Genomic DNA, 25,276 nt, shown 5'->3' with positions numbered 1-25,276 from the left:
TGTGTGCCAAGTTTCGTGCTAAACCGACGCCGTTTGGTGATTTTGGGGCGTTAACGCCTCGAAAAGAAGTTTCTTAAAGAAGTAGTTTGCCTAAAGTGAAATCCGACTCTAACTCCCAAACCGGGAACCCGATTCGAGCCCCGTTTTCTCCCACAAGTCTCTCGTGCCTAGGCGGTCGTGTGTGCCAAGTTTCGTGCTAAACCGATGCCGTTTGGTAATTTTGGGGCGTTAACTCCTCAAATTCAAGTTTCTTAAGGAAGTAATTTGCCTAAAGTGAAATCTGGCTCTAACTCCCAAACGGGGAACCCGATTCGAGCCCCGTCTTCTCCCACAAGTCTCTCGTGCCTAGGCGGTCGTGTGTGCCAGGTTTCGTGCTAAACCGACACCGTTTGGTGATTTTGGGGCGTTAACGCCTCGAAAAGAAGTTTCTTAAAGAAGTAGTTTGCCTAAAGTGAAATCCGACTCTAACTCCCAAACCGGGAACCCGATTCGAGCCCCGTCTTCTCCCACAAGTCTCTCGTGCCTAGGCGGTCGTGTGTGCCAAGTTTTGTCCTAAACCGACGCCGTTTGCTGATTTTGGGGCGTTAACGCCTCGAATTCAATTAAAGAACGCAAAGATGCATTTTAGCTTAGAATGCAAAGATAAATTTTATACCTGATCTTCTGGTGGTGGTGTATATGGATTCTCGTCTTCTGCAGATTCCCTAAATGCCCGGTGGCCACTCGATGCATCAGGAACCTATGTTAGTCAGTGCATAATGTGTTAATCATATTCGAATTTCATACATAATCTTGAGTGAAAATTGAACTATCAAACAATTGTGATGTTTATATGGAACCTGTCTGTTGGGATCCACACTCGTCCCCTGTGATACAAGGGCCATCATCTCAGCTCTCATCTGCTGCAAATGTGTAGAGAACTCTGCTCGCAGCTCCTCCCTCAACTCATCCCTTAGCTCAGCACGAACCTGCTGCGTGATCTGATCAATAGTCGATGGATGGGGTGTTGACTGTGATGGCCCAGCACCATCCTTATACACCACTCTCCGAGGCACGATTCTCCCGTATGTGCGACAATATCCATGTCTGTCATGACCTATCAACTCATGGAAAATGGCATTCCTAGCCTCCAAAGTCCGACCATCCTCAGGTAGCATAGAGAGTTGACGGTTAAACTCATCCTGTATTGAATAAGACACACAAGTATACGCGAAATTAAGATGGTTGACACACAAAAAATAAACTTTAAATACAATCAAAGGTGTTTGGAAACTACCAAGGTCTGGATAACCTCTGGGTCATCTACTCTACGTGTCATAAGCCAAACATTCATCTTATCAGTAGACTCCCCCTTACTGGTCATCTAATTTTTTTTTTAGAAATATGAAAATTAGAATCCAAATAATTTGCAAATATACAATGTTTATTTATATAGAAAAATAAAACAATAAAATGTAAACCTCATACCGTATCTGAGAGAAAGTAGTACGCCCTGTGGTATGAGCTATGCCGTGAGCTCGCCGATTTTTAGCGTTCCTACTTGCAATTTTCTATAACAAGTTCAACAAATGTAAGTATGTAAATATGATTTGTATGTTTACATATCATAAATATAACGTAATTGTATACCTCAGCATCGGAAGTACGCCAATACTCTACAAGTTGTTCCCACTGGCTTGGCACAACGTTCATAGGAACATCATCCTTCAGATTAGGATCAGAGCTTCTAGGCTTGAAATACTTAGCCTTAAGCTTGTTCTTGTGATCCTTCCATATGCTGTTGCAGTTTTTCATGCAGATTGGCTTGTACTCCTCTGGACATATATTCAAATTGTCCTATAAAACACAAAGTTTAAGGCTAAGTATAACACAAATTTGGAATTCGAATTTGTGGACAAAAATATACTTTTACCTTCACATCCTTCCAGATAGCATCAACAATATCATCAGGCACACTGTTCCAGTCAACAAAAGTAAGAAGAACAATGTTACCATTCCGGACAATAATGCCAAGTTGAGTAGTTAACTTGGCCACGTTATCCCCTATTGGGCAGTAATTTCCATCAAATTGTATGTGCAACTTTTTACCAGTACCCCACTCTTTAATGCCCTTAGCACATCCTCTACCACGCCTAGTCGAGGTTGATGAAGAACTAACATGACCTGCGATATACAATAATAATAAACAATATGCAATGGTAACAACCAAATGAAAATTTAAATAATGTGAATACAAATCATATCAAATAAACCTGATGTGGGCTGTGAAGAAGTCGAAGGGTCTGTAAAATACAATGAGAATAAACAAGTTATATATAATGAGCATAAATAAATGTATGTGTAAATAATTTTCATGCAAATCAAAGCAAATTTAAATACCTGCGGATGGCTCATAAGCTGATGATGATAGCTGCTGTGGTGCCATTGATGGTGGACGCACCGATGGTAGGCGTGGAGGCCGAGTACATGGTAGCTGCTGTGGTGCCATTGATGGTGGTCGATACGGTGGTAATGGCCCCTCAGATGGTGGTGGCACTAATGGCCCCTCCGATGCTGGCCGATGTGATGCCTCCTCTAATGGTGGTGCTACTGATGTCCTGTTATGTAGCACATCAGACATCATGCGCCGGGGATGATCAGGCTTCCTCTTCCTTCCCATAATAATCTTCAAGCAATATAACATTAATTGACATTAGAAACATAGACAATGGTTTGTCATCAACTATAATATGACATGATTTGAACTAATACAATTACAAAGACAAAGTAAATTAAGAAATTGAGGATTAACTACAACCTTGGCCTTAATTGAATTACTAATGTTGATTACATATCAGCCTATTTGAACATCAACTGTTTCCCCTTCTGCGGCTTCCCTCACCCAACCAACTTCTTCATCACGAAGCATTATATTTTCTTCCAATTGTTGGCTCATGTATGGCTCGATTTGTGGATCAGTTGAACTCATATCAAATAAACCTCTTTGAGACATCTTCACCACGACTTGCCAGTCTGGTTGTAACGAGTTTGCAACATACCAAACTTGCTCTGCTTGGGACGCCAAGATGAAAGGTTCATTGGTAATTCGATCATCTCGGTACAACAAATGATTGAAGTTCACCAACGTAAAATTGAAGACATCTTCTTTCTTTCCGTGAATGTTGTCAATCCAATCACACTTAAACAACACATGTTTCTTCTCATTGGAATATCGAATCTCAACAATATCTGTCAATTGTCCATAATAGTACACAGACCCCAGACGAGGATTCTTGTCTTTTCGACTAGCATAACTTATGGTATCTGCCTTCAAAGCTACACCACAATTTTGTGTGGCTCGACGATCATCCATGGCCTTTACTCGATACCGAAACCCATTCAGTATATACCCGTTGAACCTCCTTGCCAGGTTATGAGGACCATTTGCCAATAGAATAATCTCTTCAGAAAGTATGACATCAGTAGTCCTTCGCAAAGTTTGGACCTATTTAACACGAAATGTAAAATTTAAAATGTAGATCGACTTAAGTAACTAGAATCTATAGAGTTAAATACATACATGTTCCTTGAACCAAATGTGAAAAGTTTCAAAATGTTCACGCCGAAGTTGATGATCGTCGACACGAGGCATTTTGAGCTTAAGTACTTCAAGGTGTTTGCTGTGTAGATTGAAATTTTAGCCATACAAAAATTTTAGTTGAAAATTCAATAAAACATAATAAAATATTGAGTGAGTGACTTAACCTACTTTATGAATGGTTGAACCGCGCTTGTATTGCATAAGATGTACCGATGAGCTTGTACCCAAGAAGTATTATCAAGATAAAAGCTTGTGTTTTCACCAGTAGCATGACCCAAATTATCAGCACCACTATAGTTCCTCACGGGTCGACTAGATTTGGTTTCCACATCACTGAGATATTGTGCACAAAAATTCATGCATTCTTCCATAAGATATCCTTTAGCAATTGATCCTTCAGGACGAGCTCTATTACGCACGTATTGCTTCAAAGTAAGAAGATACCTCTCAATTGGATACATCCATCGAAACTGAATCGCTCCACCCAATAACGCTTCATCAGCTAGATGTATAGGCAAGTGCTCCATTATATCAAAAAAACTCGGAGGAAATATTTTCTCTAGATGACAAAGTGTTACAGCGATACGATCTTTAATATATTGCAAATCCGTCGCACAATTCACTTTCGAACACAATTGTCTAAAGAAATTGCTCAATTCAATCAAGGGTTCAATTACATTCTTCGGTAACGATCTGCGAATAGCCAATGGAATAAGTTGTTGCATCAGAATATGACTATCGTGGCTCTTAAGACCCCCAATGCTTCTATCATGTAAGCGCACACGACGTGATATATTAGATGAATACCCGTCGGGAACTCTTACTTCCTTCAACACTTTCAAGAACAAATCTTTCTCATCCTTGGTCATCGTGAATTGTGCTGGTGGTAAATAGGCTTTATTCGACCCTCTTATCTGCAAATGTAGGGGTTTTCTAATATTCATATCTTGTAAATCACGCCGAGCATTAACACCATCCTTCGATTTTCCTGCAACCCCTAATATTGTCCACAACACATTGTCACAAAACATTCTTCTTTATATGCATCACATCGAGGTTGTGTCTTATTAGATTGTGCTCCCAATATGGCAATTCATAAAAGATACTCTTTTTCTTCCAACTATGGGTGCGATGTCCAGCTTTCTCCTTCTCTACTTGTCTCCTATGCCTCTCCTTAAGGTCATCCCTATTGTATTGGGTTAAAATACCCTCAGATTCTAATTGTAGCAACATCTCAGTTCCAGACAACAATGTTGGTTTGAGTCTGACTTCCCGACTACCATCAAATGATACTTTATCCTTCCGGAATTTATGGCCAGTAGGTAAAAATCTGCGATGACCCAAGTATGATTGTTTCCTACTATGCTTCAACCAACACGATGTAGTTTCCTTATTGCAACAAGGACATGCATATTCTCCTTTAGTGCTCCATCCTGACAAGTTTGTGTATGCAGGAAAATCACTAATTGTCCACAGTAAAGCTGCATGCATTTGAAACATTTGATTTGTTGATGCATCAAATGTTGACACACCCTCATTCCATAGTTCTTTCAACTCCTCAATCAACGGTTGCATATAAACATCAATCTTGTCACCAGGTCCTTTCGGGCCGTCAATAAGCACAGATAAAATTAGAAATGGTTGCTTCATGCACATCCATGGCGGCAAGTTGTATGGAATGAGCACAACAGGCCAAGTGCTATGAACTATGTTCATCGTCCTGAATGGGTTAAAACCATCAGATGCTAAGCCAAGCCTTACACTTCGGCAATCATTACTAAAGTCAATATTCCGACGGTCAAAATCTTTCCATGCAAGGGAGTCAGCAGGATGCCTGAAGACACCATCATCAGTTCATTCCTCTGCATGCCATCTCATTAACTTGGCCGTCTTGGATGACATAAACAACCTCTGCAACCTTGACTTTAAAGGAAAATACCTCATCTGTTTTGCAGCTACTTGTTTGCCACCTGTGTTAGGACCATTTGAACCACCATCACCATTTGATTTCTATCTAGAACTGTTGCATATGACACATTTATGAAGATTGGCGTCCTCGTTTCGAAACAACATGCAACTGTTGGGACATGCATCCCACGTCTCATACGTGAAGCCCAAATCTGTTGTGACCTTTTGAGCTTTATAATATGAGTCCGGGAGTTTCACACCCAACGGAAACGCCTCATTCAATAACTCAAGCAACATGTCAACAGACTTGTCCGTCCACTGATTAAGCACCTTCAAATGTAGAAGTCGAACAATGAATGACAAAGATGTGAACTTCTGACAACCCGGATACAATTCACTTTGTGCATCTTGAAGAAGTTTGAAATACTTTGCAGTCTTTGCATTTGGACCGAGCTGGGATTCAGATGCACGGGGATCAGGCCCCTGTGGTTCATCACCCTCAACACTTGTACTGGCATGTGGATTTCCCATAGCCCCTTGTATCATTCCAATCATATCATCTCCAATGTCTAAATTAGCTAATGTTTCATTCTCTCGATTACTATGCAGAGATATGTAAGATTCCCCATGATTAATCCAATGTTTGTATTTTTTAAAAAAACCATTCAAAATCAGATGCTCCCGTACACCATCTCGTACAAAATAGTATCGATTCTCACACTTCCTACACGGACAACTGATCATCGAACCTTCAACCCTATTGGTGTAGGCAAACACAAGGAATTCATCAATCCCATTAATGTATTCACTCGACATCCTATTTGGCAAATCAATCCAACTCTTATCCATCATCTGTACACATCCACAAGAATATCTCACCAAAGTAACTCTAAATATAATACCTACACATAAATATTCACTCGACATCCTATTTGGCAAATTAACGAAATGTCTAAAATTCCTATTTAAGGTTTAAATTAATTAAATTAAAAATTTAAGATTTATTTTATTATAAGGGTTAAAATCCTGTTTTTTTTTTTTTGTATTTTTTTTATTTTCTCTTAAATATTTTTATGACTTATTTAAACATTTGCAATTTAAATTTGTAATCGAACCATTACATGTTTATGATATCAAACCCCCATTGTCAAAATTTTATTTCGTTAGTAAAGTTTTTTCAGACCTCCACTGACTTTCCGTGGTTAAAAACACCCCCATTAGTTAAAGATAAAACTTCATGACTTTATAATTGAGTTTATATTATTATTAAAACTTTATAATTGAGTTTGTCTCATGGTTATTTGTAATTGAATCTTCTTAAACACCAATATAATTTGAGACGATTTAAACAATTAAAGTATTAGTTTAATTTATTTCGTTCTTAAGTTCGTAAACTCAACACAAGTAACTAAAAAAATACCAAAAATAATATATTTTTAATGTTTGACTAGCTGAAACTACTAACTGCATTTACTGAGCCAAAACTACGAAAACTAAAATAGCTAACTTGATAGTTATTAGTTCAATGGAGTTGAAATTTAGTGATTTAATCACTGTTTTAATTAAAAAAATAAAAATAACTATTTTGATAGAGATGCTCTAATATAATATGAATAAGAAAATAGTTGTTTGGCCGGATGATGTGGTTGTCTAAATTATAAGATTAAAATTTTTCACATTATGTTAGGTTGCTACTGTTACTGATTTTGACAAACTATTTCTAATTAGAGCATATGATTTGGAAAAAATAAAAAAATAAAAAACTTGAATGATTGAATGGTAAAATTGATAATTTATGGATGAAATAGAAAAAAAAATGATAATAGTTGAAGAGATATAAATGAAAACAACCATAAAAATAATTAAAAAAATTAAAAACACTAATTGATAATAATTGATAAATGTTGATAATAATTAAAAAATAAACAGATTTATATATATATATATATACATATATATAGACAGATTTATTAATAACCATGAGACAAATCTGTTATATATAGACAGATTTCAGATTTATATACATATATATAGACAGATTTATTAATTAAAGTATGTTCTTAATTAAAGTATGTTATTAATAAACAGATTTATATACATATATATAGACAGATTTATATATATATATATATAGACAGATTTATATATATAGCTTTCAGATAAACAGATTTATATATATATATATATAGACAGATTTCAGATTTATATATATATATATAGATTTATATACATTGCATATATATATATAGACAGATTTATATATATATACACAGACCGAGAGAGAGAGAGAGAGAGATAGAGAGAGAGAGAGAGAGAGAGCATACGCAGAGGGAGAGAGAGTCGTCGCCGGAGCACCACTCTTGTCGCCGGAGCCGTCGCCGCTGCACCACCGCTGTCTTCCTCGTAGGCCGTTTGGGGAATTTGGGGGTGAAGTTAGGGATTTGGGGAGGAGGATCGAGCGGTAGCCAACAGGAAAAAGAAGGGTTTTTTTTTTTGGACTTTTTGCGACGGTATGATGTAGACCGTCGCAAATAGAAGGCAAAACGGCGCCGTTTGAATTAATCCTTTTTTGCGACGGCAAATTTCCGTCGCAAATGATATATGCCGTCTCAAAAAAAAGGTTTTTTGTGACGGTTTTATTTACCGTCGCTAATACTTCCGCATTTCCGACCCCTCTGCTTGGTTTCATTACCGACGGGTCAGTACCGTCGCTAAAGGCTATTATTTGCGACAGGTGCAGTTACCGTCGCAAAAAACCGTTTTTTGCGACGGGGGGCGCGGCGTCGCTAAAACTCCGTGTTTTTTGCTATGTTTTCCTGTAGTGGATTATCAAAACGGGACCCGTGGTGGGCCCCCACAGGCCCAACAACACGGTCCAGTCCAATCCCGGACTAGACAGAAGCCATACCCTCTATGAAATTACATAAAAGTCTTCTTATATATAGAATATAACTTTGTTATTTTGTAATCCTTTTATCTTCAATCTCTTAAAATATCAATATGATTAGATATCAATAACTCAAGTATTAGAAAGGTTTCATAGTCCTATAAATTCTTAATTCTTAACAAATTTTTAAAATAGACAAAATTTTTATAGACACGGCTCACTATTAAGTGAGCCGGGATAAATTCCCCTCCATGTCTTACCTTTTCATACTCTTTTTATAGGTTTTAATTCAGACTCGTACTGATGATTTAAATCGTCTATCTCATAGATCCTACAATGAAAGTTATATATGCAAAAAATTAGTTTCATTGAATAACTATAAATATGAGAATAAATCGTATTTTGTTTTTATAAAATAGATGGTTTAAATTTAATTACATTTTATCATTCATTTTATAAAATAAAATGCTATTTATTTTTATATTTATAATTTTGGATAAAGTATAATTTTTTGCATGAATGACTTTTTATTTTGAGACCTACAAGATAAACGATTTGGGTTGTCAATGTAAATTCGGATTAAAACCTATAAGGTAAGTATAGAGAAATATGGAGAGATGATGTATGGAAGGGTGATTATTCCTAAGAGTGTGCGCGGTATGATTCAGACGGTTTGAGAGAAATTATAAACGGAATGACGGATTGACGAATTGAAGAATATTCTAACCAATTATCAAATATTTGCATAATATATAATACAAATTTACATAATATTTTTCATATATATAACACAAATTAATTTTACATAATATTTTATATATATAACTATTAATTTGTAATAAGTTTCAAATATTAAATATCTCTCACACTCATTGTTACTTTGATATTTAATTATAAATTAAAAATATATATGTATTAACTATAATAAAGTGATTTCAAAAATAAATTATAAATTTAAAAGTTAACAAATACAAATTAATACAACTTTAATTGATTAAGCGATATTTGACATAGGCCCTGTTTGGTGCAGCTTAAAAGCTGCTTATTTCAGCTTTCAGCTTAATTTAAGCTATTTTGATATGTTTGGTTTAGCTTATAACTTATACCTTTTTAGAAGTCACAAATCAGCTTATTCTTTGAGTGGGGCAGAAGATACTTAATTTATAAATCAGAAATCAACTTATGTTAATAGTTATAAGTTATAAACTGTTTAAGTATAAACTATAAACACTTTCTCACAGCTCTATCAAACGGGACCATAATCCTAATTCCAATTCAATTGAGTCTCATCTTTCATCTCTCAAAACAAAGTCAGGTGTAAAAATGCGGGTCGGATCAGCAGGCCCGTCCCCCACCCTAAACGAAACGTCGCGTTTTATTACCCACCAATCAATCACCCATAAAAAAGAACTGGTCGGCCTTCCCGTCTTATCTTCATATCTGAACACTCTCTCTCTCTCTCTCTCTCTCTCTCTCATGGCGTCGCTGCTGTTAGTCGGAGTCGGAGCTCTTCCAATGGCCTCCTCCAAATCTCTCACTCTCTCCCCCACGCTTTCCTTCTCTCGATCCCAATCTCTCTCTTCTCTCTCTCTCCCAACTTCTTCCTTCTCACTCTCAACCTCTTCATCACTCCCATTAAGTATGAACATTCACGCATATCTTACTCCATAAATTTATATATATTCTTGTATTCTTGCTTCAATCTGAATTTTGTTTTGTTGTTGTCTCAGTTTACTGTGGCAGAGGCGACAAGAAGACCGCCAGAGGGAAGCGATTCAACCACTCCTTCGGAAATGTGAGTGCTTCGTAGCTCTATTCTAGGTTCTGTTTGTTTGATGGAATTTTGGGGTTTTTTTTCATTTGAATTGTGTTGTTGATGCTCTTTATGTGTATGTATATAGGCAAGGCCTCGGAACAAGAAGAAGGGGAGAGGACCTCCGAGGGTTCCGGTTCCTCCAGCACCACCCAAGAAGGACCGTTTCGACGACACCGAGAAGATCAAAATCGATATCGATGAGTCCCTCTTTTCTAGTTGAAGCAATTATTGCGGAATTTGTTTGTGATTTCTGTAATTTCTCATCTTTTATGCATATCTTTTGCTGTCACAATGTTTTTAACTTTTGGTAATTGTTAATTTGCACTTTATCTTAATTTGCTTGTGATGCCTTTTCTCTTGAGCTGTTGATTTTTTGTTGGGTTGACCATTGTGATTATTACTGCAGATTATTCTAATTTTTAACTTTTTAGGTTTTAGTTCATTAGTTCTTCAATTCAATTTTAAGTTCAACAGCAGAAATCCAGAGGTTTCATTTCAGAGTTGTAATTTTTTGTACCTATTTCAATTTTTTCATACTGGAACTGAGCTCATTTATGTGCAGCAATGTTGCAAAATTGAATAGGGTTATGGATGTAAATTTTTACGAAAACTGTATTTTAATTGTTTGAAAACTTGAAAGTGCTACAAATGGAGATGGAGTTTTCTTGGCATCAAGTGATTGTGATAAGTTTTTCAGTGCTCTTTGCAGAGTCAAAGGTTTTCTTTATTTATATGCCACATTATTCGTAGGTGTAGATGGTGAGCTAGGAAGCACCGATATGAATATGAGATACGGATACAATATGAATATGATACTATGCGATACAGATACGGTGATGCGCCATAATTTTAAAAAATAGGATACAAGTATGGTCGGGATACGTTCGTAAAAAAATATTTTAAAAAAAATTATTAGTAGTGAGTTACACATAAGCTCAAGAATGTTGAGAAATCACAATTTTATAATGCTAAACACTAATTTTTAAAAATTAGGTATTAATTTAAGACAATAGCTTGTTTACTTTTTAAATTTCCAATAGGTCTTACAAGTAATTCATTTCAATATCAAGTTTAATATGTTTATATTATAATAATAGAACAATCTACAACTTGTCCATGTGTTTTTTCCTTTGGCACTACTAAAAATGTTATATTTAAGTTTACTTGCTTATTTATTTATTAATATTTAATTTTATTATTATTATATTCTCTTGTTAATCTTTACTTTTTATATAGTAATAGGCGACATGGATAAAACTGTTATTTTTGAGATGAGAAAAGTTAAGTATGAGTGGTTTCTCATATCATTTTATATTAAATCATAAACATAAGTTAAGGCCTAAATAAAGGCCCATTACAACAAATAAAGATACTGATGCCTCGTTTGGGATGCTACCTTTTTAGCCAATTAGCCAAAAAGTTACTAAATTCGCCAATTAGCCTATTAGTCATACCAAAAAGTCAACAATTACGGCTTCTCTCTACTTTTTGCACAGCTTTTCGTAATTAGTCAAAAAGTCATCCCAAACATACTAGTTTTTTTTACTTACTTTTTTAGCCAATTAGCCAAAAAGTTACTAAATTAGCCTGTTCCCAAACGAGGCCTGAATAAGAATAAAATAGGAAATGTCCTAACACATTCTAACACCCCCTCAAGCTGGTGCGAAGATATCTCTCATGCCCAGCTTGTTGAGAATGTCACGGAATGGTTTAGTCCCTAATCCTTTGGTAAGCACATCAGCCAGTTGATCCCCAGACTGCACGAATGGCGTACATATAATGCCATTAGTAAGCTTTTCCTTGATAAAATGCCGATCAATCTCCACATGCTTGGTCCGATCATGCTGAACCGGATTGTAGGCTATATTAATGGTGGCCTTATTGTCACAGTATAGCCTCATAGAATCTGTCTGATGAATCCCCAAATCCCGCAATAATAATCTAATCTATAAAAGCTCACACATCTTGAGCCATAGCTCTGAATTCGACATCTGCACTAGACCGCGCAACAACATTTTGTTTCTTGTTTCTCCAAGTAATTAGATTTCCTCCAACGAATGTACAATAGGCAGAGGTGGATCTTCTATCAGTTACTGAGCCTGCCCAATCAGCATCTGTATATACCTTCACATTGAGATGGCCATGCTTTGAGAAATAGAGACCATTTCCCGGAGAAGATTTCAAGTACCCCATAATCCGCATAACCGCCTCTAAGTGAGTTGCACGTGGAGCATGCATAAACTGACTAACCATACTCACTGCAATAGCAATATCAGGACGCGAATGGGATAAGTAAATAAGCCTACCCACTAGTCTCTGGTATCTCCCCTAGTCTACAGGCTAGCTTTCTTGATTCTTACTAAGCTTTAGTCTGGACTCTAGTAGTGTATCACAAGCTTTACTTCCAAGCATTCCCGTTTCTTTTAGCAAATCAAGCACATACTTTCGTTGACATATGAAGATACTATCTTTGGACCGAGCAACCTCAATGCCTAGAAAGTACTTCAAGCTGCCCAAGTCTTTGATTTCAAACTCATTAGCCAAATACTCCTTTAACCGAAGAACCTCCTCAACATCATCCCTTGTGAGTACAATATCATCCACACAGACAATGAGAGCTGTTGTTTTATCATGCGAGGAGTGTTTTACAAACAAAGTATGATCAGTTTGAAACCATATCTCAGCATGGCCTGAGTAAACCTCTCAAACCAAGCCCTAGGAGATTGCTGAAGGGCATAAAGTGGCTTGCGTAATCGGCACACCTTTCCTGTGGTTTTAACATCCTTCAAGCCTAGGGGAATATCCATGTACACTTTTTCTGCTAGATCTCCATGGAGGAAAGCATTTTTAACATCAAATTGATGGAGAGGCCAGTCAAGATTAGAGTCAAGGGAGAGAAGAACTCTGACAAAATTCATCTTAGCAACAGGTGCAAATGTCTCCTGATAGTCTACTCCATAAGTCTGAGTAAAGCCCTTGGCCACCAATCTAGCCTTGTAACGTTCGATTGAACCATCGGCTTTGTGCTTTATAGTGTACACCCACTTGCAACTAACAGGTCATTTACCCTTAGGTAACGCAGCCAATTCCCAAGTGCCATTTTTAGTAAGAGCTCTCATCTTCTCAATCATGGCATGCTTCCACTCAGGAGTAGAAAGAGCATCCTGAAAATTAGAAGGAAGACTCACAAAAGAAACTTCAGACATAAAAACTTTATAGGAAGAAGACAGATTAGTGTAGAAGACAAAATGAGAAATAGGATGTTGAGTACAAGACCTAACCCCCTTCCTTTTAACAATGCGAACATCTAGATCAGAAAGAATTGAGTTACCTGGAGGTTCATCAGAAGGAGAGGATTCTGGACACTCATCAAAAGAAGAAGATAGCAGTGGAGAATCCGAATTGGTCTCTTGTACCCAAGTAACTTTATGTCTACCCTTGTCCTTGACGTACACTTTGCCGTCTTTCACTGCAAATTGAGAGTCAACATTCTCAATAGTTGGGTCACTAGTAATAATAGTCTCAACAGTCTCAATGGCTAATGGTAGTGATATAGGAGTCTCAATAGCTGATGGTGATGGTAGTGATACAGGAGTCTCTTCACACCAAGGCTCCGCCTGAAGAGATGACTGGGACACCAGGAGGATAGGAAGTAGGACTGAGATTCAAAAAAAGACACATCCATAGAGACAAACCATTGTCGAGAGGGGGGATGATAACACTTATAGCCCTTTTGGGTGGCGAAGTAACCCAGGAAGACACACCGAAGAGACCGAGGATCCAACTTACTACGAGTAGGAGAATGGTTATGAACAAAACACACACACCCAAAGGTTTTGGGAGGAATGGAGAAGGTAGCAGAAGATTGGAATCCGAACAGAAACTAAAGAGGAGTTTGTTTGTGAAGAACCTGGGCAGGAAGACGATTGATGAGGAAGGCGGTAGTGAGAACCGCTTCCCCCCTAATAGGATCGAGAAACCTGCATTTCAAAGGACAAACAACGCGCAATTTCAAGAAGATGTCGGTTTTTACGCTTGGCAACACCATTCTGTTGAGGGATATTGGAACAAGAAGTTTGATAAATAATACCATGAGTAGCAAAATAGCTTGCAAGGCCAGAGTCAATGTATTCTCCCCCATCATCAGAACGCAGAATTTTGATAACGGCCCCCAACTGAGTGCAAATCATTTTATGAAAATTTTGAAACATAGAAAACACCTCACATTTGTCCTTCATAAGATACACCCAAGTGGTCCTAGAACAATCATCAATAAATGTGACAAACCATCTTTGACCCTTTAAATACACAAAACGAGAGGGACCCCATACATTAGAATGAATCAAAGAAAAATGAACTAAACTTTTATTAATAGAAGGAGCAAAAGAAGTTATGTGTTGTTTGCCAAGTTGACACGACACACAATGAAACTCAGAAACATTATTTTTCAAAAAAACAGAGGGAAAAAGATGCTCAAGTAACAAAAAAGATGGATGCTCAAGACGGTGGTGCCACAGCCAAATGTCTTCCTTGGTAGATGGAAACTGAATGGATGAATGAGCCAACTTGTTTGCTTGATCCAGGATATGGAGACCATTCTCGTGTCTACCACTGCCAATCATCTTCCTCGTGATAAGGTCCTGAAACAAACAATGATCAGGAAAAAGGTCACACTACAATTTAAGTCCCGAGTAATACGACTTAAAGACAAAAAATTAACACTAAAATTGGGAACATATAGGACAGAAGATAAAAAAAAAGAAGAAGTGGCATGAATTAAACCTTTCCGAGACACAGAAGAAATGGTACCATTAGCAATTCGAACTTTATCCTGCCCTGAAGAAGGGGTATATGCGGAGAACAAATCAGAAGAACTAGACATGTGGTCGGAAGCACCAGAATCGATAATCCAAGGCAACGTTTGATGAGAGAGGAAAACACTTGTAGAGAAGAAGCTAAGTTACCTGAATGGGCAATGTTACCTGAAGATGAGCTAGATGCCCGACGGTCTAGCAAGTGGCGAAGAGCAACCTCCAACTCAGAAGTAGAAAACCTAGAGATATCAATAGATGGATCAACTGGAGCTGTGGACAGTGGCTCAACTGTATTAGAATGATGGGCTCGGGCATTGGGCCCTCGGCTTCGAGACTGTCTTGAGCGATCTCCTCGAGAACCAAAACGGTCTCCACGACCCCTAGATGGCTGCCCATGCAACTTCCAACAAGTCATACGTGTGTAGCGAGGGCGACAACAAAAATCACAGAAGAGGGTATCCTTCTCAGAAGGAGGACAAGAACCACGATGCCCATCTCAAAAGGGGGCAGAAACCAGGGTAGATCGATCAGAAGAGGCAGCCAAAAGCATAGCAGAACGACGACTCTTCTCATTCTGCACATAAGCAAACGCTTCTTGGAGAGAATGGAGCGCATCCATACCAAGCACACGACTCTGAACAGGATCAAACTCCATATTCAAGCCTTCCAAAAACTTGAAGACCCGCATTTGTTCAACAAATTTCCGATAACCAGCAGAATTCGTGAGACAGACGGGCTTGTAGTCCTGAGATGATCAAGTCTCTTCCACCAATTGCTAAGGAAAGTAAAATACTGGAGAATAGTCATCTCACCCTGAACGGACCAGTCAATGGAGCGTCGCAACTCAAAAGTCTGTGAGAAATTGCCTTTGCAGGAATACGTAGCGGCCATAGCCTCATAAATATCCTGTGTTGTGTCTATAGACAAGTATCCCTCACCAATCTCCGGAACCATGGATTGTATCAACCAATCCATGATAAGAGAATTGGTAATCTCCCACTGATCATAACCTATATCGGTGATACTGGGAACCTGAACACGCCCATCAACATATCCCATCTTCCCTTTGCTCTTTAAAAATATATTCAAATTTTGCGACCACGCTAGATAGTTCTGACCATTAAAGAGAGGTGGTGATTTTCTGGCCAGGGTGGAGGGAATCGGTCGTAGTAGTAGTCAAAACAAGATTCGTGCCCTGAGTAGCAGGCTGCGAAGTAGTAGACTCACTAGTCAATTCCACCATAAAGACGGTGTGACGGAACCCTCACAAACAAACCGTGGATGAATCACAAACTCGGAAGATGGAAGAATATAATAATGAATTTAAAACAAATTTAAGAGAGCATTTTTTTTTTCCTTTTCTTTTTTTTTGAGAAGACAGACGGAGAGAGATTACGAAGAAGAGTTACATATTATGAAGACAGGGAGAGAGATGAAGACAAAAGCGTTACATGCAGAGACCGAGAGAGATGTTGACGAAGATAGACCCTGGGTCTCCAGGCCAGCCGACAGACCCTGGGTCTCCAGGCCAGCCGACAGACCAGGGTTGGAGAAGTAAGGCTCCGACGAGCCCTAGGGTGCTGGTGAAGCCTTAGGGGTTGTGCCTAGGCCTTCGATTGGAGCTGTGGCTTTGACTGGGGCTGTCGGAGCCCTAGGTAGCTGCAACTGGGGCTGTCGGAGCCCTAGGAGGAGGCACTTGGTGCTGTCGGTCTGGGGTGGTGGTGCGGTGTTGGTGCTGTGGTGGTGCGACTTGTGTTTTTTTTTTTTTTACTTTATTTTTAGAGTGGCTCTGATACCATGTTATTTTTGAGAAGAGAAAAGTTAGGGTATGTTTCTTATACCCTTTTTTATTAAATCATAAACATAAGTTAAGGCCTAAATAAAGGCCCATTACAACAAATAAAGATATTGAATAAGAATAACATAGGAACTTTCCTAACACATTCTAACAAAAACAAGAAGGATATATCAATTTGATAAATTTCAAAATGAAGTATCTGATACGTATCTGAGAGTATCCAAGGAGTATCGGTATCGGTATCCGATACGGATATGATATGGATATGTCTCCCTTTTTGAAGTATTTGTACTTCATAGATGGTGAGAGGGTGAGCTAGCTAAGAAGTGCCCTTGGGGAAGATGGCAGGCACTGATATGGCTGAGGATCACCAGAGTTGGGAGAGGATAAAGCCAAGTCCAATTTCTAAGAAGCATGAACACATGACATGATACAGACACACAGACACATAATTTTTTTAAAAATGCAGGATACACGTTAAGGACACGTGCAAAAATATAATTTTATATATTTATTATTTCATATTTTTAAGTATTTATTATGTATTTTATGTGAAATATTTAATTTTATCAAATTTATCAACTTTAGACATGTTATTTTAGTAAAAAAAATAATAATAAATTAAAAATTGTATTTTTTTGAAAAAAAAAAATAGTCCTCAGCATGTTCGTAACGTGCTCCCAACGTGTCCGGCTTGTGTCCATGTTCGACACGTGTCGGACAATTGTATGTGACCTTTGGATAGGTGTTTGTGCTTCATAGTGTAGAAAAAGGAGGGTGGCCATAGAAAGTTATGCCGAAGAGCAAGCTGATGAAGTTCTGTTATTTTTTGCATGGTGAGCCTCTTTATCTGTGGTAGCAAGCAAGTGGGAGCTGGCTCAATCTCCTTCGCTAGGCGAAGTGGAGGGCAATTGGCAACTCTACAACTCCTAGTACAAACCCGGGCTATATCATACGTGGACAAAGGGTATATATGATATGATACATCCATTCTAGGCTATGAAGCACGGATACTTCAAAAAGGGTGACGTATCCGTATCAGATACTCCTCGGATACCGATACTCCTCGGATACTTGCGGATACGTATCGGATACTTCTTAAAAGTATCGGATACTTCTTAATTAATTTTTTATTAATTTTGAAGTATCGGATACTTAATTTTGAAGTATCGGATACTCGAAGTTACATATTACTTATAATATTTTGTTTAATTCTTTGATAAAAGGAATATAGTGATAGTTAAAGTAATAGAATTTGTCAAATTGATGTATCCTTGTTGTCTCTCTCACTTCTCTCTCGCTTTCTCACTCTCTCACGTTTCTTCTCTCTGCTCTCATTCTTTTTTTGATGTTGGCATGTAAGGATGATGTTTAATTTGCATTTGCATTTGCTTTTGCTTTTAATTTTAGATGTTTTATGAATGTTTGAGCACTTTTAAGTTAATAGGAATCCCTCTCTTTACTTATTAATTTACTTTAAGTTTTATTTTCATGTATATTACATTATTAAAATTATAATTTTTCTTTTACAAATGTTTCCCCGCTGTACTCGTATCATATTTTTTCAAGTTTTGACATATCGCCATATCCACATCCCCATATCACCATATCCGTATCTGTGCTTCCTAGGCTATCATTGATGACTTAAAAAAGTATATTTGCTGAAATTTTTATTTAAGAATGGTTTTTTGGCTTTAGCTAAGGTCTTGTGATATTCACTGATGAAGGGGAACAAGTTGAAGCTATTGACCTTGAAGACTCTTAGTTTTATAGGAATCTTTCTTCTTTATCAAGTTGTTTTTTGCTTTAATCTTTCTTCTTCATCAAGTTGTCTTTTGCTTTAGGTTTTATTTTTATGCATACTGCATTACTAAAAATTGTTAAAATAATATTTTTTACGAACGTATCCCCGACGTACCCGTATCCTAGTTTTTCAAATTTTGTCGTATCGCCGTATCCGTATCGTATCGTATCCGTATCCCGTATCTGTATCCGTGCTTCCTAGATTCTAGGTGTGTCAGAGGACTCAGAGGTTGGTATGATATGGCCATCGAGGTATCTAGTCTTGGTCAAGGCCCTTTTCTTTCCAAGTCCAGTATGAGCGCACCTTGCCCCAATGAGAAGGAGAGCTTGGTGAGCATTGAGACAAATCCTTAAGCACCAACCTCCAATTCACATGTCCTCTTGTGGTCCTGAGCGAGTGAGGTGCCTAGGGCCTGATGATCCCAGCCTAGGTGGCGTGCGTGGCACGTCTTAGTTCTTCAAGACTGAGGGCCTTGCTCATTGGGGTTGTCGGTGAGCTAGACAACCGAGTGACCCTGATATGCGTTGTGTCTGAGTATGGATGGGCTTGGCACAAACGAGCATGGCTACAGCGCTTGCCCAATAGTAATTGGTCCACATGTCAACTTGCGGGGTTGACACGTGACAATGACACGTTGTAGGTTGGACCCATGTACCTCCAGTAGGCAATAGGAATAGTGCCATGATGCTGCCAAAATTTGTCTTCTGGTTTGTGCTTCTACAGGACTGCCAAAGCTAGTTTCTTCATGGTCAAGGCGTTTAAGTTTTGCCAACTTTGTTTATGTGTGGAGTTTGCCAACAGCATTCCTGCAGGAAATATAGGAAACTAGTATGCTGTGTTTGTAATCTGACAACTGCTTGTTAAAAATCTTGTTTAGGAACCTAATGCTGTAAATTCCACTCAATAGCTCCAGGTTGTTTAATCCAAGTTAGGAGAGGGAATCAATTTAATTGTCACAAATTTGAATATGGCATAAAAAAAATCTGGTGGAAAATCTTTTTTTTGTTAGATATTCAATATAACTTTTAGCTGGATTGGTGAATCTGAAAATGGGATATGTTACTGGACTTTACAAGAACTACTACTCTTAACTTGGTTTGATGCCTGAAGAAAATGACAATCAATCAACTTCTTCTGAGAGCCACTGTTGGCTCTTCCAAGTATCTTCAGTCTTCTGCTCTTTGGATTTGAGATTTTTCTGAGGACTTTAATTTCACATTACTAGATCAACCTTTCACCTAAAAAACAACTTCGAATTCAGTTCAGAAGGTAACATGGAGCTGGTCTTGTTTCTGCCTTCCTAACTGTTCTTGTAGAATGGCCAATACACTTAAATGGTTTTAACTACTCTTAAGAGGATGCTGGTAATAATTATAGGGAAAAATTCTCTTTATCCCCTTGGAGTTTTGCCCCAAAGCATTTTGCCTGCCATTTAAAAACATGTCAATTGATCTTCCCATGGTTTGGGACTGAAGTGCACAATTAACATTGTTAACGGAAAATGCGAATTGACTTTTACATCCTCACTGTTGTGACACACTCTTACCCCTTCACTGAAACCCACTGCTGTGTCACAATTAACCACCGCCATATTCAACCCAGATTCAATCATTTAGGCTAAACGATGCAAATACTCACATGCATATATCAATTACGAACCTTTTGTAGAGGCTTCCACACACACACACACCAACCCAAAAAAAAAAAAAAAAAAGGCCTTGTACCGGTGGCTGCCTTGCATGAAGAGCAACAAGCCTACAAATAGGTGGTGGATGTCAGTTTTTTTTCCTATTATTTTCTTCCATTGCAGTTTCATGCTATAGACATACGTCAGCAATATTACCAATTGAATCAGTTTCCTTGCGCAACAAGGACAGAGTGTGACGATGGTGGCTAGGGAGGGAACAAGAGGCAGCAACGCGGGTTGTGTCAGGAGGAAGAGGCGTCAACAGGGCTGCAGCTGGGGGCTAGGGAGGGAGGGTTGTTGGCAGTGGCATGGGGAGGAGGGGAGGTGGTGGTGGTATTGGCGGGATGGTGAGAGGATTAGGGTTAAGGTTTTAAAATGGGAAGATGGGGAGAGGGCAAAATTGTCTTTTTGCTTTGTAATTTGACGTCTTTTTTTCCACACCAACTCTGAAAAAATGGGGGCTTGTGGCATTTTTTTTGTCAATTTTGATGGAATTAGTAAATAGTAGAGAGTAAAGTGCAAAATAGATCAAAACAATGTGAGAGCAACTCCAACGGTAAGGCATTGGAGCTGCTATTGTTATAATATAGCAGGTGTGGGAATTGAGTGGTGCTCCAACGGTAAGGCATTGGTGCTGCTAAAAATAGCAGCAGCAGCTATATCTTGTGTCAAATTCGGCACAAACTTTACCTATAGCTAAAGAAGTCATTGCAAGCCCTCCGATTGTCTGGGCGGTTGTTTGGCTGGAGTTGTCCTAAAAATGTTGGTCTAGTGTTGGTTAAGGTAAAAAATAGCAACTCAACCATTGGAGTAACATTGCTATTCTCGAACTATTTTACATTGTTCATTACTAAATTATGGAATGTTAGTTATATTATAGAGCAAAAAGTTATATTACAACTAAAAAGGGTCGTCACTGTTCTATTAGCTCGAACTTCTGACCTTCCCCACACCACAACCTAAAGTGTGGACCACTGGTCTAAACCCAAATGTGGTGAGTATTATTTAAACCTCATTCTGGAGGGGAGAAACAGGTGTCACTGCAAGGAATGTACCCCAGTTCCAAGTTTCCAACTATTGGGGTGTCAACATGAATCTGTCCTTCAGTTTCATTTGTTGATGGAGATTATTAGTGATTCTAGTTAATAAATATTGTTTGTTAAAATGATTCAATCTCATGTTTTAGTGTGGGAAACTTCATGCAACAAAACAATGCAATTTGGATACAGATGCCAAAAAATTAATTCACAATTAGAGAACTTGGTCAAATCCGTCTTCAAAGTTGTGCAGGATATGATTTTCTTGTAGGATTTGGGTTGTTTTTATAGCCTGTGGAGCTCTGTTTAAGTTGGTCTAAGCTCTAGGCTTACCTTTATTATGTAATTTAGATGCCTACATTAAGAGAGTTCAATGCCTCTCCTCTCATGTTCCTGTTTACAATGGGCATCTTCCAATAAGTTCTCTCAAATATAGGTTTTTCATCTTCCATTAAGTTCAGTCAATATAGGTCCTGAAAAAACTCTGTTGGACGGAATGATAGGTTTATTTAGAAAAATATATGGGCTTCTTCCACTCCCCTCATGCTGCACATTCATGGGTGTTGGTGATTTTAAGAAGGGTCTTGTTAATAAAAATCTCAAGAGTTGTCTTTAAAAATTACAAAATGACTTAATTTATATAATTTTAATATGGATTAGGCTTCTCTTCAGTTTGAAATCAGATTGAAGCATACTGTTGAACTTGTGGGACTCACCATATATCCAATTTTAATGATTCAAAGCGTTCAATATGTAGGGTTCGCCGAGTAGTTTATTCTTGTAAAAAATTATTTTAATTGGATATCGATAGCTATTTGATCAGATTATATTTTGTCATAAATTGTTGACAAAAATGTATACCGATCAAGTAGTTATTGATATCTGATCAACGTGATTTTTTTACAAAGATAAAGTACTCGACGAGTTTTACACATTATGGTTCGGATCATTGAAATTGGACCCGTGGTGGGCTCATAGACACAAACAACACCATCCAATTCACTGTGGACTATAGAGAATCTGGACCCTTTCAATATATTTTTCATATATGTCAAAATAGTTTTACACATTTTCTAACAATGTTATGACAGTAGCTGGCAAGCACTTCATCGAAATATCTAAGACATCCCTATTTTGTCCCTTAGTGGACGACGTTGATCTTTCCATCGTCGTCTACATGTAAGTCTATGTTATAATGCTTTTGGAACCAACCATTACACTGAATAATACAATTTTTTTCCCTTTTTGTTTTTTGGTAAATCTTAAAAGATCAATGTGATGGTGATTATCACATCAACACCGAACGTGGTATAAATAATCAATAATAAAGAACATATGAAATGATGAATATTACTGTTCAATTATAACAATTTAGTAACTATCACATCTATATGGTGAAATTTATTATATTTGTATATTAATATATTATTAGGCCATCTCCAACGGTGTATCAAGCCTTGCATCAGATTTAAAATTTGATGAAATAGTCACTTTTTCTCATTCTAATGGTTTCACCAAATTGATATTAAAATGAGAATGGAATAAAACTTTCATCAAACTGAGAACAAGCTCGCAATTTCAGTATTTCACTGTGCTATAACGTTGGGGTGGGCCGACCGATCAACCAGTCGGATGTTTGGCCGGTTGACCCACCAGTCGACCGGTTTCCTCAATTCTGCACATTGTTTATTTTTTTGGAACAAGTTTGCACAAGTGCGAACTGGTTTATTTTGAGGAACAGGTTTAAATAGGTGTTACTGTTGCTTCTGTTAAAAATTTCCAGCTTGTGGCTGCTGTTGATCCGTCTCACAACATGCTAACTGCAGAGCAAGAAAAGGTAATTTTACAGTTTGGAAAGATTGGAAAAGACATCTTCACCATGGATTATTGATACCCACTCTCCGCCTTCCAAGCTTTCGGAATCTGCTTGAGCAGCTTCGACACTGTTAAAACTACTCCACTTTACCTACTCCACTACACAACTCCACCTACTTCACCTACTCCACTACACAACTCCACCTACTCCACTACACCTACTCTCCACCCACATCTCCTATATAAAGGAGACCAAGCATGTACATAATATCAATCAATAATAATACATACAATTTATTCTCTCTCTATTTCTCTTTATACATTAAATTTAACATGGTATCAGAGCAAGGTTAAGAACCTAGTATTTTCGCTTCACCGGCGGGTGGCAGTCTCGCCTTGGCCGCCTGCCGGACCTCTCATCTCTCAACTGTTTCTGCATGACTTCCATCATAGTGAAGGCACAAGCCTTGTTCAGATCAACCTTGCCAATTTCAATTATGTACTTCAGCCTCTTTGTGCTTTCAACCGTTGGAGGAAGACAGCTATGGGCAGCATCTTCTCTCGGGCTATCTGGTTCTTTTTATCTCGCATGGGCTGCACTATCTTCTCTCTTTAGGGGGAGTCAAGGCTGTGTGGCTGGGTTTGGTGATGGCTATGTGAAATCAGTCCTCATCAACACCACGCACTCTCTCTCAACAACAACAACAACAACAACAGCCACAATGGAGCTTTCACAGTGACCTGTCCGAATCACTTACCTCAAGCAATCACTCTCTCCCGTCACCGGAAACAATGGCTACCTCTGGTGAAAACCAAAGCTTCGACAGTTCTCTCACCCACACTCTCATCGCCAGAATGCCATTTCACGAACTAACACTCTACCTCGTGATCATAATATGATGTATGTTCCTAATTGCAGCAGTCTTTCTTCTGATTTGTCTGTGTCTGCGTTGTTAGAATCGAATCTCCACGGCGGGACCGCGCACGTGTGCTCCTTACCCGAAACAACGGAATGACTTCAGACACCCATTTTGGGCTTTATGAAGGATGAGCCCTTGTCTGGTTGCAAGCAACTGCGCCAGTAATGCCGTCGCCGGAACTCTTGGTTCCACTCACTCTGTTCAGTCCTCTCTCTCTCTCTCTCTCTCTCTCGTTCTGAACAACCAACAATGCCGTCGCCGGAACTCTTGGCCACCCCCGCAACTATGCTCCGGAACTGCTTGAGCTCCGCCCTTCGCACCCGTGTAGGCGGCCGCACCACCGCGGGCACGAGCCGGTGGGCAACAGCGGACCAGGAGCGGCCCAACGGCTTTCTCTTCAACCGGACTCCTCCGCCGCCGGGGAAGCGGTGGAAGTGGGAGGACTGGGAGCTTCCTTGCTACATTACCAGATTTCTCACAATCGTCATCTGCGGATTCGGCTTCAACTCCAAGACCGATCTCACCATCGAGTCCTGGGCTCACCACAAAGCCTTCGACCAAATGAAGTTCTCTGCCTCGTCTGATGAATCTGACTGAGTCATCTCTCTGATCTTTAGAGCGGTATTCTCTCTCTCTCTCTCTCTTGGGGTCAGATGGGTGAGTGGTGTTCAGGTGAGACCATGCAAAACAATCATAAAATATCTCAATACCACTTGTGCCACCCACCCCTCATCATATCTTCATATTTGTTTACTTTTTCAACTTCCAACCATCTATCTTTCATCATTGTTGCCTATGCCCATCTATTATATATCTATCATATATAATAGATTGTATTCTTCCTGCAAACTCCTCATCCCACTACCCCTGCTTTACCTTTATTTATTTTATTTTATCTTTCCTTTTCCATTCCAAAAAAAAAAAAAAAAAACAAACGAACAAACCGAAACCCATGTGACCCACTCTACAAAAATATATCTTTTGCAGGGGCACTACCCCCAACCTGCACTCTTTTTCCCTGAAATCTCATCATCATTTTATTTTATTTTATTTTAACTCCATCATTATATTTTATCATCATCATTATGTCTCCACTACCTGCATCACTTTCTATCCACCACCATTCTTTTCTTTATCACACCTATCTTTATATCTTTTCTATGCAACTCTCACCAGCGCATATGCTTTCTACCTTAATATATTATTATTA

At 38.5% G+C, this 25,276-nt stretch overlaps 3 protein-coding genes and 1 non-coding gene across 4 annotated transcripts; 2 read left to right on the top strand and 2 right to left on the bottom strand.

Moving 5' to 3' along the window:
• Positions 1 to 2,327: 2,327 nt before the first annotated feature.
• Positions 2,328 to 4,090, bottom strand: LOC145796536 (uncharacterized). The gene is made up of 3 exons (XM_082881763.1): positions 3,560 to 4,090; positions 2,798 to 3,484; positions 2,328 to 2,665 (listed from the first exon to the last, which is right to left on the bottom strand). The coding sequence occupies exons 1-2, from the start codon at positions 3,629 to 3,631 to the stop codon at positions 2,834 to 2,836; spliced, it is 723 nt and encodes a 240-aa protein (XP_082737889.1). The 5' UTR covers positions 3,632 to 4,090; the 3' UTR covers positions 2,328 to 2,665; positions 2,798 to 2,833.
• A 5,864-nt stretch (positions 4,091 to 9,954) lies between these two features.
• LOC114288950 (uncharacterized) lies at positions 9,955 to 10,171 on the top strand. The gene is made up of 2 exons (XR_014337679.1): positions 9,955 to 10,014; positions 10,106 to 10,171. It is a non-coding gene; the product is annotated as an uncharacterized LOC114288950 (transcript).
• Positions 10,172 to 15,662: 5,491 nt separating this feature from the next.
• LOC145797764 (uncharacterized) lies at positions 15,663 to 16,064 on the bottom strand. The gene has a single exon (XM_082885178.1). It carries the CDS (start codon positions 16,062 to 16,064, stop codon positions 15,663 to 15,665), a length of 402 nt encoding a protein of 133 aa, XP_082741304.1.
• An 8,251-nt stretch (positions 16,065 to 24,315) lies between these two features.
• On the top strand, positions 24,316 to 24,663 carry LOC145797763 (uncharacterized). The gene has a single exon (XM_082885177.1). The coding sequence runs from the start codon at positions 24,316 to 24,318 to the stop codon at positions 24,661 to 24,663; it is 348 nt and encodes a 115-aa protein (XP_082741303.1).
• The last annotated feature ends 613 nt before the right edge of the window (positions 24,664 to 25,276 follow it).

The sequence above is a fragment of the Camellia sinensis genome, chromosome 8 (genome assembly GCF_055761805.1).
Source record: "Camellia sinensis isolate YWXY chromosome 8, ASM5576180v1, whole genome shotgun sequence".
In the NCBI taxonomy this organism is placed as follows: Eukaryota; Viridiplantae; Streptophyta; class Magnoliopsida; order Ericales; family Theaceae; genus Camellia; species Camellia sinensis.
The sequence above is the reverse complement of the archived record's forward strand: the minus strand, read 5'-3'. Positions and strand labels throughout refer to the sequence as shown.

Coding starts and splice junctions, on each gene's coding strand:
- LOC145797763 (XM_082885177.1), top strand. CDS start 24,316: ATGCCGTCGCCGGAACTCTTGGCCACCCCCGCAACTATGCTCCGGAAC.
- LOC145797764 (XM_082885178.1), bottom strand. CDS start 16,064: ATGGGATATGTTGATGGGCGTGTTCAGGTTCCCAGTATCACCGATATA.
- LOC145796536 (XM_082881763.1), bottom strand. CDS start 3,631: ATGCCTCGTGTCGACGATCATCAACTTCGGCGTGAACATTTTGAAACT. Junction 3,485..3,559: donor ACATTTGGTTCAAGGAACAT/GTATGTATTTAA, acceptor CGTGTTAAATAG/GTCCAAACTTTGCGAAGGAC.